The sequence below is a fragment of the Mus caroli genome, unplaced genomic scaffold (genome assembly GCF_978045245.1).
Source record: "Mus caroli unplaced genomic scaffold, Mus_caroli_1 scaffold_9, whole genome shotgun sequence".
Classification (NCBI taxonomy): Eukaryota; Metazoa; Chordata; class Mammalia; order Rodentia; family Muridae; genus Mus; species Mus caroli.
This window is the reverse complement of record NW_028227264.1, coordinates 74643360-74659798: the sequence shown is the minus strand read 5'-3', so window position 1 is coordinate 74659798 and position 16439 is coordinate 74643360. Positions and strand designations below refer to the sequence as shown.

General features: G+C 46.9%; 1 protein-coding gene across 13 annotated transcripts in view; it reads left to right on the top strand.

The window, feature by feature from the left end:
* The window catches only part of Pcnt (pericentrin), a 92975-nt gene extending 80638 nt beyond the window's left edge, over positions 1 to 12337 (top strand). For all 13 annotated transcript variants that reach the window (XM_029482465.2, XM_029482462.2, XM_029482459.2 and 10 more), the window contains 6 exons: positions 6250 to 6369; positions 7021 to 7253; positions 8235 to 8311; positions 9066 to 9204; positions 10385 to 10512; positions 11829 to 12337. In XM_029482465.2, coding sequence (XP_029338325.1) covers positions 6250 to 6369; positions 7021 to 7253; positions 8235 to 8311; positions 9066 to 9204; positions 10385 to 10512; positions 11829 to 11869 — 738 coding nt within the window. In that variant the 3' untranslated portion in view covers positions 11870 to 12337. The remainder of the gene's footprint in view (positions 1 to 6249; positions 6370 to 7020; positions 7254 to 8234; positions 8312 to 9065; positions 9205 to 10384; positions 10513 to 11828) is intronic.
* Positions 12338 to 16439: the final 4102 nt, after the last annotated feature.

Sequence of the window (16439 nt, the reverse complement as noted above, 5' to 3'; positions counted from 1 at the left end):
CTCATAGGGAAATAGCCCACCAGTAGCACTGGGATTTTCATTCAACAGTTTTATGGCTCATGGGAGTTCCTTGTCCAGCTTATGTAGGAAAGTGGTTTAAACTCACTAGCTGCTATTTTTCTGTAGTCCTTCTAAATGCTTTTCCAAATCTGCACAGCGGTAAAGGTTAGCATTATATGAAGAGGCAGGGTCTCTGAAGGCCTGTGGCTGTCTATGCCAAATAAATGCCGCTTGGTCCGGGAGGGTAAAGGGGGTACTAAGGGACAGACATTCGCATGGTCTGACACAGTCTGAGAAGATTTCATCATTTCTATTGATTATGTCATCAAAAAGTGATGTCTGGCATAGGAGCATCGAGGGCAGTGTCTTCTGGTGTTCTTGCTGTGAAGAGACACTGTGACCAAGACAACTCCTATAAAGGACAGCGTTTAACTGGGGCTGGCTTACAGGTTCACATGGCAGGAAGCATGGCAGTGTCTAGGCAGACCTGGTACGAGAGAAGGAGCTCAGAGTTCTACATCTTGAGCCAAAGATAGCTAGGAAGGATCTCAAAGCTCACCCCACACTGAAACACTTCCTTCAACAAGGCCACGCCCACTACAACAAGGACACATCTCCCTGTGGGCCAAGCATTCAAAGCTATGGGGGCCAAACCTGTTCAAACCACTGCAGGCAGGCAGTACCCCATTACCTTGGCCACTTTTCAATTTGAATGCCCTCTGTATCTCCCATTGCATTGCCTAGGATCTCCAGTGCATTGCCAAGTAGGAATGAATGGCCTTGGTCTGTCTGCCTTGGTCCATAGTAAGTCTTCTCTGTTAAAAAGGATATTGACTATGGACTGGTTATTTTTTTAAAATATTTTTTAAAAAGATTTGTTTATTCACTTTATGCATATGAATATGCTGTAGCTGTCTTCAGACATATCAGAAGAGGACATCAGATCCCATTACAAATGGTTATGAGCCACCACCTGGTTGCTGGGAATTGAACTCTGGACCTCTGGAAGAACAGTCAGTGCTCTTAACCACTGTGCCATCTCTCCAGCCATTGAATAGTTCTTTGCCCTTTATTGATTTAAGGCTGATCCTTTTTATTTTATTCTTTTAAAAAAGTACTTTCCCTTTTTGTATTTTTGATTTGGTTTCCATGACAGCAGGTTTCCGGATGGCTTCCTTTTTTGTTCGGCTATTACTCCTGAGCTCCCCAGCAGCCCCGTCTCCCATCTGGCTTCCCTTCATTCTGCTTCCCTCCCAGCTTACCTGCATTCTGTATCCCTCCTTCCCGCTATGTTCCTTCCTTCTACGGGTATTCTCTGTTTAACAAGTAGAACTAAAGAGCTTGAGCTAGAATCCACACACGAGAGACCACTGTGTGTGTCCTCTGTCCTGGGTTACCTCGTGCAGTTCCATCCATTTCCCTGCAAACTTCAGTTTCTTTTTCTTTAAAGCTGAATATCTGCTCATCAGTTGATAGCCACTTGTTCGTTAGCTAGCTATTGTGAGCAGAGCAGCAGTGGCCGTGGGTGAGCAGGTATCTGTAGTATGAGGATCCTTTGTTTCTATGACCAGGCGTGGTGCAGATATCTGGGGCACATGGTGTTTCAAAGAAGTACTAGCGTACACTCACACCAACAGGGTTTATGACTGCCATTTTCCTAAAGCCACCCAAATATTTGTTGTTCTTGGTATTGTTGATGCTAGCCACTCTGGGTCAAGCTGGATCTTAAAGTGGTTTTCATCTGCATTTCCCTGAGGGCTAAGGATGTCAAACACATTGAAAAGTGTTTCCTACTCATTTCTATTTCTTCTTCTTCTTTTGAGGATTCTTTGTTTAATTCTTAGCCAGGGTTTTTTTTTCTTGGTGTTTAGTTTTTGGGGTTCTTTTGTTCTGGACTCTCCATCTTCTCACATCCATAGCTGGCAGAGACTCTGATCCTGTGGACTTGCCTCTTCACTTGATTGACACATTCTTTTGTAACACAGAACCTTTAACTTCATGATATCCTATGTGTCTGGTTTTGTTTGTTTGTTTTTGGTTTTTAAAAGAAGATTTATTTATTTAATTTATGTATATGAGTACACTGTAGCTATACAGGTGGTTGTGAGCCATCATGTGGTTGCTGGGAATTGAATTTAGGACCTCTGCTTGCTCGTGACAGTCCTGCTCACTCCGGCTGGCCCTGCTTGCTCTGGCCCAAAGATTTATTATTTATTATTATAAATAAGTATACTGGAACTGTCTTCAGACACACCAGAAGAGAGCATCAGATCTCATTACAGATGTTGTGATCCACCATGTGGTTGCTGGGATTTGAACTCAGGACCTCTGGAAGAGCAGTCAGTGCTCTTAACTGCTGAGCCATCTCTCCAGCCCTTTTTTGTTTGTTTGTTTGTTTGTTTGTTTTTGCTTTCCTGTACTATAGGGTACTAGTCAGCAAAGCATTACCTGTAGCTATGTGTTGAAGCATACACCCAACTTTTTCCTCTAACAGGTTTAGAGTATCAAGTCTTTTGTAGAGGTCTTTGAATTTGGAGTTTTGGGCAAAGCGTGAAATAGTGACTGAGTTTTATTCTTTTGCCTGTTGATATTATTCCAGGTTGCTTAGTACCATTTGTTAAAGATGTTGTTTCTAGCCAGGCGTGGTGGTGCATGCCTTACCCCAGCACTCGCGAGGCAGAGGCAGGCGGATTTCTGAGTTCGAGGCCAGCCTGGTCTACAGAGTGAGCTCCAGGACAGCCAGGGCTATACAGAGAAACCCTGACTCAAAAAACCAAAAAAAAAAAAAGATTTTTTTTTTTCTTTATTTTATACTTTGGGCATCCTTGTTTTTTAAAAAAATCAAGTATCTGTCTTAGCTGTAATCGCACGGGTGTGTGTCTGGGTCCTCGCTTCTCTTCTATCAGAGTACCTGGTTTTGTCCCAGTGTTCTTGTTACAGAAACAGTACAGCTTCCCTGAGGAAAATCAGAGATGATGGAAGGAAGCTCTTTATTGCCCTTTGTCCTGCTGGGGCTAAGGCTCAAAGGAGAGCTAGCCTTTAGTAGAAGATTTTACTAACTTATATACATTTTAGGCTTCTGCCGGCCACAAATATAAACACAGCATCCTTAAATCTCTTTCAGGTCCAGGCCCAGGTTACACTTTGAAAAACGTAAACAGAGAGAGGAGACTGCAAGTTTGGCTGCTTAAAGCAGATAGATGTAGGCAGAAAAGATAATGTGTATAGCCAGACTTATTTTATGTACAACCCTGATGTTGTTCCTTTTGATTACTTGTCGTCTGGGTCTGGTTGGTCATCTTGCCCACATGGCGAATTATACTTTTCCTGATAAGAGCACACAGGATTTAGTGGTGGCCCTAGACTTGGCTGTGCTGCTGCTGAGCTACCCTTTAGAGGTCTCTTGTGTGTCAAGGCTGTTTGCTTTGTTGCAGGAGTGGAGCCTAGTGGCGGGTTAATCTTTCACCTCCTAGTATCCTAAATTTCTCTTGTCTCTTAACAGGCCTGGCTAGCACACCACTTACTTACCTTTGGGATATTTTGGAGTCAGTGCTCCTTTAGCTAACTTGTACTTTGTATGACTGCATGTTTCCTGAGGAACTCTACTAGTAAGGCCTTGATACTACGTCACGATGTTATTTTTATTCCTGCGGTTCTATAGTGTCGTTTAAAGTCAGGTGTGGTGATATTTCCTGCTGTTATCTGTTCTCTTTCTCTTTGTTCAAGACTGAGATTGTAACTGGGAGTTCCATTGGCATCACATTGGCTGTTGGTAGGATGGCCAGTTTCACAATTGAGTGAAAGGATGAAGTAAAGGGGGGACATGGCCATCCCTACAGCATGGAGGAGACTTTTAGTGTAGGTGTAAGGGAGAAAGCAGGCTGAGGGAAGAGTCCAGGCTGAGCATGGCCAGCAGATGGGGAGGGAGAGGGAGAGCGAGAGAGAGGAGCTGATGACCAACAGAGCAGTGGAGCCCAAATGGCTGAGTTATATATGGATCAAGTGCAGTGTGTGTGTGTGGGGGGGGGGGTGGAAGTCCAGCCCCTGGGAGGGAGAGATTTAGGGTGGGGATAGAGTGAGGAGTCCTGGGAGGAGCCACGGGTACCAAATGAGACTTATCCTGGGCTTGATTGAGACCTAGCAACAATATTAATTCTTAAACTCCACGAATATGGAAGGGCTTCCCATCCTCTTATGTGTTAGATCACAAGTCCATCACTGTCAGAGACAGATCTTTTTAGTAACTTTAACTCCTTTGAACTGACCCAGTGGTCTTTTTTGTTTTGTTTTGTTTGGTTTGGTTTTTCGAGACAGGGTTTCTCTGTGTAGCCCTGGCTGTCCTGGAGCTCACTCTGTAGACCAGGCTGGCCTTGAACTCAGAAATCCTCCTGCCTCTGCCTCCCAAGTGCTGGGATTAAAGGCATGTGCCACCACTACCCAGCTCTTTTATTCTTTCTTAATGAGTGTCTCAGGCATGCAGCCAGCTGGGATGGAGGAGTGTTTTACACCCAACAGACGTGCAGATAATATTGCTTAATTTGTCCACAACCGTACTGGATTTATTTCTGCTTTGCTCTGTCACTCAGAGTTGTAGATATTCTGTTTCTCCTTTCAGTTGTGTCTGGATTCCTTTGTTCTCAGATTTTGTTAGTAGACCGAGGTAAAGAAAAGTCTGTACTCATGACATTGTGCCTGATGACTCAGACCCGTGGTATGCTGGGTGTGCAGGGCCAGGACGTGCCTGGGAGCTGGTGAGAGCCTCACTCCAGAGCCCCACTTGTAAGGCTCCTTGTTTAGAGTGCCCATTGGGCTTTTTGGGTTTTTTTGTGGGCTTTAGTCACAGTTATGGGTAGCACCTGGTCTTGAGGGTTAGCTAGCACAGAGATGAGAATGCTATCTTTGTTGGTTTTTTTTTTTTCTCAAGACAGGGTTTCTCCGTATAGCCCTGGCTGTCCTGGAACTCACTCTGTAGACCAGGCTGGCCTCGAATTTAGAAATCTGCCTGCCTCTGCCTCCCGAGTGCTGGGATTAAAGGCGTGTGCCACCATGCCTGGCTGAGAATGCTATCTTTGATGGGTAGATTAAAGAGGGACAGCAGATGAACCAGTGGAGTCCCTTCTTCATGTTCAAGGTGTTCTGTCAGTGACTGACACCTCATCCAGATCATATGGTCTTTTCCTTTTTCTGATTGGCCGCCTTAGCCTCTGACTCTCCTCCTGGGGGCACCTCTGTGTGCCCCCAACTGTTTCTTGTTTGTTCTTGTTAAAATGTTCCTGTTGAGCTGGGCGTTGTGGCGCATGCCTTTAATCCCAGCACTTGGGAGGCAGAGGCAGGCGGATTTCTGAGTTCGAGGCCAGCCTGGTCTACAGAGTGAGTTCCAGGACAGCCAGGGCTATACAGAGAAACCCTGTCTCGAAAAACCAAAAAAAAAAAAGTTCCTGTTGTGCATCAATATCTCAGTAAATAAGAGTGTTCCCCTGATCCGAAGACTGGAGCAGAACTGAAGTAGTGCCCAGCATGACAGGGGACAACACAGGTGCCATGTGGCTGATGGCTAGTAATACCTCCCTGGATTCCAGCCCTCGGGAGACATTTTCCCAGTTCTACCCTCATCTGAGGCAGGCCACCCCACAGTAGTCCTCAGCCAGCTGTGGTAGAGACGGCGTGTTTGAGTATGGCCCTTTTCTTTCAGATTGGCACAGATGCTGCAGTCATCCCCTGCGTTACTGTCCTCTGAGTCATCTTTCTCAGGATGTTCCTATTTAAGAACACCTCCTTAGAAGGCTGGGAGATGGGTCGGTTAGTGACGTGCTTGCTGTGCAAGCATGAGGTCCTGCCCTCATCCGCAGACAGATGTGAGCTAGGGCCTGGTGGCACATCCCTGTCATCCCACCAGTCAGGAGGCAGAGCCAGGTAGTTTTGAGGCCAGCTGGATATCAAGTTCCAGGAGAGCACGGGCCGCCCAGTGAGACCGTGCAGGCTGTAGTGGCACGTGGACCTGTAACCCATCCCATCCCTGCGTGGGGAAACAGACTAGTGGGTCTCTGGGGTTAACTAGCCAACTAGCCTAGCCTAATGTGTAAACCCAAGGCCCCCGTTAGTGACCCCATCCTTTAAAAATCCTGAGGAATAACACACCTAAGGTTTACCTCTGACCTTCACCTGCAAGTACACACCTATGCCCCTCCCCCACGGTAAAAGAAAGGCTCTATAGAGTTGTCAGCTGTGTTTTTTTTTTTTTTTTAACAGAGGCAAAGCAAGTCTTCATTGAAGCAAGATGGGGCAGATCTGCAGAGTTCTCTACGGCACCCAGACCCAGAGTGGCACTCGCAGACTACAAGTGGGGACACAAACACCTGCAATATCAAAGTAAGACATGCTGGATGGGCGGCAGAGTGTCAGCTGCATCTCAAGCCAGGGCTAGTTCACTGTGGGAAGACCTCCCTGACTACTACAAGGTTCTTGTTAGCTTGGTGTGTCTGTTGACACATAGTTCAAGCACACTTCTTCACATAAGCCCTGCTGCCCTACTGGTCAGATCATTATGAGCAAGGCAGTCAGCTTTAACTGACCCTCAGACTTGGTTGGGTTGTATGTGGATACCATGTTTGCTCTAGGAATGGGTCAGAGCATCAGGAGGCAGGTTCTGTAGGCGAAGACAATCTTTCCTGTACTTGCCCATGAGGGAGAGGTGCTTCTCAGGGTTTGGATCCAAGGTCTGGTTTCAGTTTTTCCCATCACCCACATCATCTGCGGAACCCATGAAGATATCCCGTCAGAGCCGAAATCTCATGGTCTTCATGGGGCTCATTTGTGAGTGCTGTGGAGGTTTTTCCTTCGGGTGCCTTTGTAAGAGAAGTGCTTCAGTGTGCATGGATGACTGATAATTTGCTAAGTGCCGTTCGGTTTAATTTCCTTATTTTGTAATGAACGCCTAACTGTGCTATTGTACTGAACAGGCTACACCAGGAACGTGGCTCTGTCCCCTCCTCCGGTTCTTACTGCCTGCCTTCCTTTCAGATGGAAAAGCTGTACCTGCACTACCTGAGAGCAGAGAGCTTTAGGAAAGCCCTGATTTATCAAAAGAAGTATCTCTTACTGCTGATTGGTGGATTCCAGGACTCGGAGCAGGAGACGCTCTCCATGATCGCTCACTTGGGGGTCTTTCCTTCCAAAGCAGATAAGAAAATTACCATGTCACGTCCCTTCACCAAGTTCCGCACCGCCGTTCGAGTGGTCATCGCAGTATTGAGGTAAAAGTCCCTCCCATACCCAAGCCAGTTGGCAATGGCATGTGTGTGTGTCAGTGGTGGCTTCAGTCCTTAAAACGACAGTGTTTTCTCCTTCAGTATCAGTGGCATCGTGGCTGTGAAGAAGACATAGTGACAACCGGTCTTTAAGAGTTCAGGCTGGAGGGGGCCTGGAGGGATGGCTCTCAACCCCACATGGTCATTTACTGCCGTTCACCACTCTAGTTCCTGGGGATGTCCCGGCTCATACTGACCTTCCTGGTGTCAGGAGTTCATGTGGTGTGCATACATACATGCAGGCGAAGTGTGCATGCAAGTAAAGAGACAGATTCATGCTGTCCCTGGGTATGGTGGCACAGGCTTGTCATCCCAGGCCTCAGGAGGCCAAGACAGGAGGGTCAACAGTTCTAGGTTAGCCTGAACTATATTATAATTGGGACCCAGGATCAGAATGCCTGAAAAAGTTTCCAGAGCCTGGTGGTCTTTTTTGGAAGAATCTATGGTTTGTCACATCACAAAGAGGAAAGTTATGGTCATGCCATTTGCCAGGAAAGCCATGCTCAAAGGAGTGTCAAGTGCCCATGTACTGTCACCCTGTCTGCCACCTTCCCAACACTGTTAGCATGGTCCTGCTGACAGGCCCCTTCTGGGTTAATCAGAAGCAACCAGAAAAAAGGGGTGTGTTTCCCCAATTTCCCTGAATTTTGGAGCGGGATGGGCTGTGGCTAAGCTGTGGTGGATGTGGGCAGAACCAGCTGGTTGACAAGGGCGTAGCCAAAGGGGGCTTCTTCAGAAGGTGGGAGGTTCCTACCCAGCATGAAGGTACCCCCAGCTTATGTCCACAGCTAGTTGGCAGCTTGTTGGTGGACCCACACAGCTGTGGGGGCTGTCTCCTGTGGCCTGTGGTCACAGCAGGAGTGTTTGCTGCGACCTCCCTTCTTGTTTGCTCTCATGTTAACCGTGCTTTGTCCCCTTTCGGTGCAGGTTGCGGTTTTTGGTTAAGAAGTGGCAGGAAGTGGATCGGAAGGGAGCCCTGGTACACCCCAAAAGCACCCGCCACGGTGGGTCCCAGGTCATTGCCTTGCCTGCTGCTGGCGGCATTTTCTTGAGCGTTGTGGTGTGGGAATGACCTAAAGCACAGTAGGAAAACTAGGAATCCCAGTCGGTAGCCACCCTATAGCCCTGGGGACAGCGCGGACTGACCAATGTCCATGAGGGAGCGCACGCCGAGCACTGATTCTGGAGTGTTGACCGACGAGAGCTCTCCTTTGTGCCGCTGCACTCCAGTGTGAGCAGTCATGCTTGCTTTAGCCTCAGTGGCCCCTTGTCTCTGGGGCTCTCTGCTGCTGCCTCCTCACAGGAAGCATAACAGTGGCTTTGGGGACTCCAGAGGGGACAGTGACAAGTGAGAGTCTTTGCTGGGTCTCTGCCTAGTGTCTAGGGATGGCAGCTGTGAATTGTCCTTCTACTTTAGAGGACATGGAAGGCCTAGGCCTGAGCCACCACTGGCTGCCCGACATCCTGACAGTGCCTTCAAATTCAGGTCAGCAGGAATGCTTACCTCTCGTTCCCTAAAGCCTCCCGAAGGTTCCCCCAGTCATGGGCTGCCCGAGTAGTGCTGCCAGTCAGGGCCAGAGTCATTCAAGCAAAATGTAGGTCATCAAAACTTGAAAATATCACAACTTGATATATTTTGAAATCACCTTGCTGAATCTTAAAATTGTTTGTATAAGCTTAAAGTTTTGGCAGATGGACTTTCTCCTAAAGTGTGAATTTCTTTTCCTAATGATTTGCTGTTTGTTCATTCTTGGGAAGGACACCGAACATCCCAGAGACAACGTTCTCCATCAGGACCCAGGGCGTCTCTGCCAACTCGAGACACTTCCTCAGGGCCTACCAAGGACTCTCGGCACAGCCCCAGATCTGCGGCAGCCGTCTCACTGGGCAAGGAAAGGTCAGTTAGGCTGCTTGCAGCCTTTTCCCCTAGAAATCAGGCCGATGAGATTCAGAAGCCTGTACGGCTGCCCAGAGAAATGTTGGTTTGAAAATTCTGTCTTTGACTGGCTCAGAGAAGGGTAGGGGACACAGCAGAGTCTGCAAGAGCCTGGGGACCCTGGCCTTGCTCAGAAGGGCAAGATCACCTATGTAGCCAAGCAGTGGTGGTTTATATGTTTAATCCCAGCATTCAGTATGCAGAGGCAGGCAGACCTCTGAGTTTGAGGCCAGCCTGGTCTACAGAGTGGATTCTGAGACAGCCAGGGTTACACAGAGAAACCCTGTCTTGAAAAAAATCAAAAAAAGATAACCTGTGTTCAGTACGTGAGGTGTGTCCCACTCTGAAGGGTTTGGAGCTTGGCTCAAGGAAAGGGAAAGGAACAAGGTGTTCTCTGGGGACACGGGGCATGCCAGGAAGGACAGTCACAATGGGAATTAGGCAAGGGTGGGTTTTGCCCTGGGATCTATGGGCCTATAATAGGTAGACCATTTCAGTCACCAGGTGAAGGATGCTAAGGTATCCAGTTGTAACAAGTATAATCTCAAAATTTAGTGAACTAAATAGTTCATAATTATTGCCACTTACGACTTCAAAGTGTGATATACTAGTTGATCTCATTTTTTGTTTTTGTTTTGGGTATTTGTTTTGTTTTGAGACAGAGTCTCATTGTGTAGCCCTAGATGACCTGGAACTCACTCTGTAGTCCAGGCTAGCTTTGAAATCACAGAGATCCGATCTCTACCTCTGTCTCACAAATCCTGGAATTACAGGAGTGTACCTCCACACCCATGTAGTACTGTATGGGGCTAATGTATAGTTCAGTTGGTACCTTGCTTACCTAGTATTCATGAGCTTCTCGATTCTAGGCAAAGAAAAAACACCTTTTCTTTGAAGTAAAGAAAAAATACCTTTTCTTTGAAGTAAAGAACAGGCATAAAAAGAATAGTTCTGATGGAGACCCATCCTGATTGGTCAGCTGACCCCAGCTCCTCCCCTGTGCACTCTTGAGGATAGTCACCTGTTAACTTAATTCCTCCCTCCCTCCCTCCCTCCCTCCCTCCCTCCCTCCCTCCCTCCCTCCCTCCCTCCCTCCCTCCTTCCTTCTTTCCTTCCTTCTGATATTGTTCTTTGTTTACAGATCAACTTCGACACCAAGTTCAAGGCTAGAAAGATCCCTAACTGCTTCTCAGGATCCTGAGCACTCCTTGACAGAATACATCCATCATTTAGAAATGATCCAGCAAAGACTTGGGGGGTTGCCGCCAGGTAAAAACTGTACCTTAGAGACATAACCACATAGAAAAGACTGCCAGTAAATTGATACGACAGTACTCCCAAGTAATCCCAGCACTAGATAGGTCCTGGCAGGAGGGGTGCAAACAGTTTGAAAACAGACTACTATACTCAGTGAGTACCGGGCTAGCCAGGGCTACAAAGTGAGTCCCAGGATAGCTAGGGCTGCAGAGTAATATGCTGTCTCAGAACAAAACAAAAGAACCTCTGCTCTCCGCTTAGTAATTGTTAATTGTTAGTAATTGTGTCTGCACAGCGGTGTAAACAGTGTAGCTGGCAGTATGTGGTGGGGAGGTCTGGTTCGGTCACTGATGGGGTCTTTTTGTCCTCTTACGCTGGCTGCTAGGGAATGTAGCGATAATTATATTAACTGCTTTTCTCATTGCTGTGAGCCAGAGTCTGGGGTGGCTAGGGCCTCTCTAGCCTGTAGCTCCACACTTCTCCAAATCCTTCAGGTGAAGTCTTCAGCCAGAGGCCTTACAAGCTTGTGGCCGAGGTTCTCGCAGCAAGAGTTCTGCTCTCTGGCACCAGTTTTCTGTTAGAAAATTAATGACTGATAGGAGGCAATCAAGAACGATTTGTTTTGGTTCACAGTTTGAGAAAATAGTATTATCATGTTGGGCTTTGCCTGCCGCCTGGAGTGGCTTCCAGTGGACGCTGATGCGTGTAGCTGCTTGCACTTGTGCGGGTTAGGAAGCAGAGGAGGGACAGGAAGTGAGGCCAGGCTGTTAAAAAAGAAAAACCTCACTTCCTGCTTCCAGTAAATCACTTCCCTTAGCGAGGCTTCATATCCTAAATGGTGCACAGCCTCCTAAAACAGTGTTCTCACCTGAAGACTGAGTGCTAAAACACACACTCTTGTGAGGGATATTTCCCATTCAAATCATTACCAATAACCGTTTGGCCTGTATGTAATTTGTATAGTTGTTTCTTTTTCTTTTCTTTTCTTTTTTTTCTTTCTTTTGGCTCTCTCTCTTTTTTTTTTTTTTTTTTTTTTTTGGTTTTTCTGAGACAGGGTTTCTCTGTATAGCCCTGGCTGTCCTGGAACTCACTTTGTAGACCAGGCTGTCCTCGAACTCAGAAATCTGCCTGCCTCTGCCTCCTGAATGCTGGGATTAAAGGCGTGTGCCACCAATGCCCAGCTTGTGTAGTAGTTTCTTAAACCTAACCTTCTATTTTCATTATAACTCACATTTTTACCAAAGTGCAACTCAGTCAGGGTGTTCTGAAGTTATAAAAAAAAAATTGTAAAAGTTTTATAACACATTTCTATTCTATTTTAATTTTAGATTCTACTCAGAAATCCTGCCACCAGAAGAATAAACAGTGAATAAAGTCCTTGCGGCTCTTAACCTTTGACATTTCTATTTGAGGAAAGATGGTCTTTTTTTCCTAAGGAAAGCCCATGGTATAGTCTGGAACACACACTTCGGGAGTGGTGACACCAGCCCCTAGGAACCACCGAGAGCTTCCACCTCCACACACTGCTACATAGAGGGAGCCCACCGCGCTCCTCCCCGCAGCGCTCCTCCTCGCCCAGCGAGCTGGGGCTGTGCTGGGTCCTGTGCCTGATGATGGAGCTCTCTGCCTCCTCCTAGGCAGAAGCTGCTTGCTTTCTTAGCGTGTCAGGATGGGAAGGTCAGTTGCAAATGAACACAGAGGAAAAGAGGAATGTATTTTTTAAGGACTGTTGTCTGATGGATGGATGGATGAATGGTCTTGTATTATTATTGTTGTTGTTTTTGTAAATCCATTCAGTTTATTCTTTTTATTGGCAAAACAAATAAAACTATGTCAAACTTGCTTCTCCCGGCTACAGCCATTCTGTAATGCTTTCAGATTCATACCATGCGGTGAATCTCGTTCAGAACCTTTCAATGAATGTATGGTCAGGTGTGTCACACAGACACCCATGCGTGTATGGATTCAGGAAACATGGCAAAACGTCCCTGAAACCATACATATAGTTCGTGGGTATATTGTTTAAGACTTCTTCAGAACATAAGAAGGGCACAAGTTGATCATGCTCAATTCAAGTTTGGCCCAGAAATGCTTTAAATCAAATATGTGGTGGTGTACCAGTCAGCACCCAGGCTAAAAACAAAGCCAGGCAGGTTTTCAGAAGGAATTTGTTGAGGTATTATTATTATCATTAAATGTATGAGTATCTGTATGTATAACTGCATGCCAGAAGAGGGCCCAAGATTTCACTCTAGATGGTTGTGAGCCACCGTGTGGTTGCTGGGACTTGAACACAGGACCTCTGGAAGAGCAGTCAGTGCTCTTACCCGCTGAGCCATCTCTCCAGCCTGAGAAGGAATTTAAGTGTTTGTCAGATGAGCCGAGACAGACAAGGTAAAGTAACCCAGAGATGAGCCACTATATTGGTGCTCAAAGAACTTTGAAACTGTCTTTGGACTCAAAGAACCAGTCCCCCGTGGCAAAGGCCAAGTCCTGGTGAGGTGGGTCCGCTGCTAGAGGCACACATATACACCCCTGTAGCACACACACCCCTATAGCACACATACATGCACACACATACACACCTCTACCGCAGTCTGATAGCTGTAGGCCTGTTGTCACCCATTCTACCTCAGCAGACTTAGAAGGAGAGGCCTTTCAGTGCAGTCCCACACTAAGAATTCCAGCTTGCCAGGCATGGTGGCACGTGCCTCTAATCCCAGCACTCAGATCTGCCTGGGCTACATAGTTCTAGGATCGCATAGACCCTGTCTCAAATAAGAATGAATGAATGAATGAATGAACGAACGAATAGGCTTCAGCTCAACAGAAATCTTGTCATGTGTCTGACCGGATAAGCCCCTTCGTCTGTCAGTTGCTTTAGCACTGTATGAATTGGTGTATATGCTGGTCTCAGCCACTCAGGTCCACCGGGGCCTTTTCTCATCTAGGCCATGCTCCACCCTGGGGTACAGGAAGGCCACCAAGGTGCCTTCCCAGCCAGTCCAGGGGTACCTCCTGGACTAACTTCCTCCTTTCCTGTGAGCCCAGTCCTCTCAGGCCCAGTGAGCTGACTTCAGATAGAACATCTCTTCTTTCTCAGTTCCCTCCATAATGCCCGCCCTCTCTCTACTGTCTTCCGGACCCTGATATCCATGGGGAACTCAGATGATAAGCGAGTGTCTCTAGTGACCTGTTTGGGCTGAGCCATCAGGATCTCTCTCCTCTTTTCTCATACTACACACAATCTGTCTCAAGGACTAACGACCCAATTAGCAGTTACATCACCCAATTTCTCTGTTTTTACGTCATTCAGGCTAACCCCATCTGCCCACTGTCTTACAGGCTGGGCTGTGCGGTGGTCTTTCACCTCCTGATTTAAAGATCCTTCTGACTCACGCAGTTTGAATGTAGTAGTGGTTTCATACACGGAGTGTGGATTTTTCCTCTCCTGTTTTAAAGGTCCAACTTGAGGGGCATCTGTTGCTAAGGCTCCACTTTCCTCCCCTTCACCATTTACTACTGTGCTGTGGCTTCCAGATGTTCGGCTCTCAGTAGTTTCTCTTCAGCACAGATATAATTTCTGCTGTCTCCCTTTTGGTATCCCAGCCACAAAGAGCAAGCTCGCACCTCTATATTGACCTCTTACCCAACTGTCCTAAGATTCTTGTCTGTGGCACGCTAAGATCTTTGCTACACCTGAGTGGAGGTTTCCAGGAAGAAGTTGTCAGGCCATGTCTCCTGCGGCTTCTGATGGTCGGAAGGTGTGGTACGTTTGTTACTTCTGGGATGCCATAGAAAACCACCTTACCACCAAACCCTAAAAATGACTAGGATGCAGCAAGCCCTTGGATTCTTGCAGGGTTTCTCTCTCCCGCTGAAGCAACTGTGTGTATTACCAGCCTCCAGCCCCTTCTCCATGTGACCCACCTGACTGATTGATTGATCCTACGGTTCTTCAGACGTGAAGGCATTCTTGAAAGATTCCTCATATGACCACGAACCCTGCTACCCAGTTAGACATTCCAGCTTGCTTCATTAAACACTGGAGTAATCCAGCCTCAGGTAGCCCCCTCAGCTCCTGCCAGTGTCTACGTGTTGGCTGTGTGTTATGTTTATGGGTTGAACTGTTCCCTCACCAAAGGGATGTCCTTAAGTACATATGACTATGACCTTAGTCGAAATTGGGTCTTTACAGATGATTAAGTTAACGTGAGCTAATTAGAATGTTCTCATATTAGGTTTGACTGGTGTCCACTGATAGACACTGGCACATAAGAATCTCATATGAACACGAAGGCATGGATGGGGGTGAGGCATCTATAAGGCAAGGAACATCAAAGATTAGAAGCAGCCACTAGAGGCCAGGAGACAGCTCTAGAACAGATTATCCTGTATAGTTCTGTATGGAACCGATCGTGTCTGACACCTTGTCTTCGAGCCTCCAGAATTCTGGTGTGGTAAACTGTCTGTTGAGCCAGCTCGGTTCCCAGTCCTTCGTTACCACTGTGCAGCAAAGGAACACATAGCTTTTTGGAGGGAGAGGTGGGGACTCAGGGCCCTAACCCCTTCTGAATCTCATGTTTATCTGAATTATGCTCAGAAGTAACCATAATTCTATGTCTAGTATCCCGCAGGTGGGGTATTAGTAAGGTTTATCTAGAGGTACAGACCTAATAGGATGTAAACTGAAAAGGGATTTGCTAGCATTGAATATACAGCACAATTACTTGGGCAGCCAAACTGGCTATCCGGCAGGGAGACCAAGAGCCAATGGCTGCTCAGTCTGAGAAACTGGATGTCTCTGTGATTCCTGATCTGGTGCTAAAGGCTCGGAGGATTCCTGGCCAGTCACTGGTCGTTAGTCCATTTTGGAAGAAGGACCTAGGTTCTGATGTCAACGAATGATAAGAAGACCTATAGCAGCAACAGCTACATGCAGTCACCAGCAAGAAGGTAGGCAGGCAGGCCGGCAGGCAAAGCTGATTTTATTCATCTCTTTTTTTTCATCTTTTTTTTTTTTTTTTGGTTTTTCGAGACAGGGTTTCTCTGTATGGCTCTGGCTGTCCTGGAACAGGCTGGCCTCGAACTCAGAAATCCACCTGCCTCTGCCTCCCGAGTGCTGGGATTAAAGGCATGCGCCACCACGCCCGGCTTATTCATCTCTTTTTGTCCAAGATACTACTATAAGGCATAGCCCACTCTGGAGAAAGTTTCCTCTCCTCACAGACTCATTCATGGGTGTGTCTCTTGGTTGGTTCTAGCTTCTGCCAAGTGGAAGAGGAGGCAATGCTAGGTTTAATTAGAACCCTAGTCTGTGGACAGGCAAAATTTTCCAGGCAGTTTAAGGGGGTCAAAATCTTTGAAAATAGATACACGGGCACCTCCAAGCCAGATGTCACAGGCCCAGCTTTTTTCCTCAAACAAGGTTCCAGATTTGGTTTTAGAGAATTGTAGGGTAATCTCTTGTGCACCGTGTGGAAGTATCACCGGTCAATGAAGAGCTGATGGCCTATTAGGAAAAGGCAGGAAGTGGGAGTTCCTGGTAGAGAGAGTAGAACTCTGGGAGAGGCGGGAGATTCACTGCAGACTTGGAGGAAGTCGGATGTATAAACCCGAGGAGAGGTAATTAGCCATGTGTAGATAAAGGATAGTCTACACAGGATAATTGAGTACTGCCAGTTGGGGAACAAGCCTAGCTTAAGGACTTGCATTAATTCAGAAGTAAGTCCCCAGGTCATTATTAGGGAATTGTGGCAACCATAGAGAAGACCCAATGGCTACAGAGAGTTGTTTCATTTACACATTTTACTGTTTGGAGTTACTTGGGATCTTCCTTCCTGGCCTAATTATACCACTGCAGGTAACTTTTTTTTTTTTTTTTTTTTTTTTGCATGCAATTTCATAGGGTTTGGCTCTTGATCGACTGTAGTTTGCCA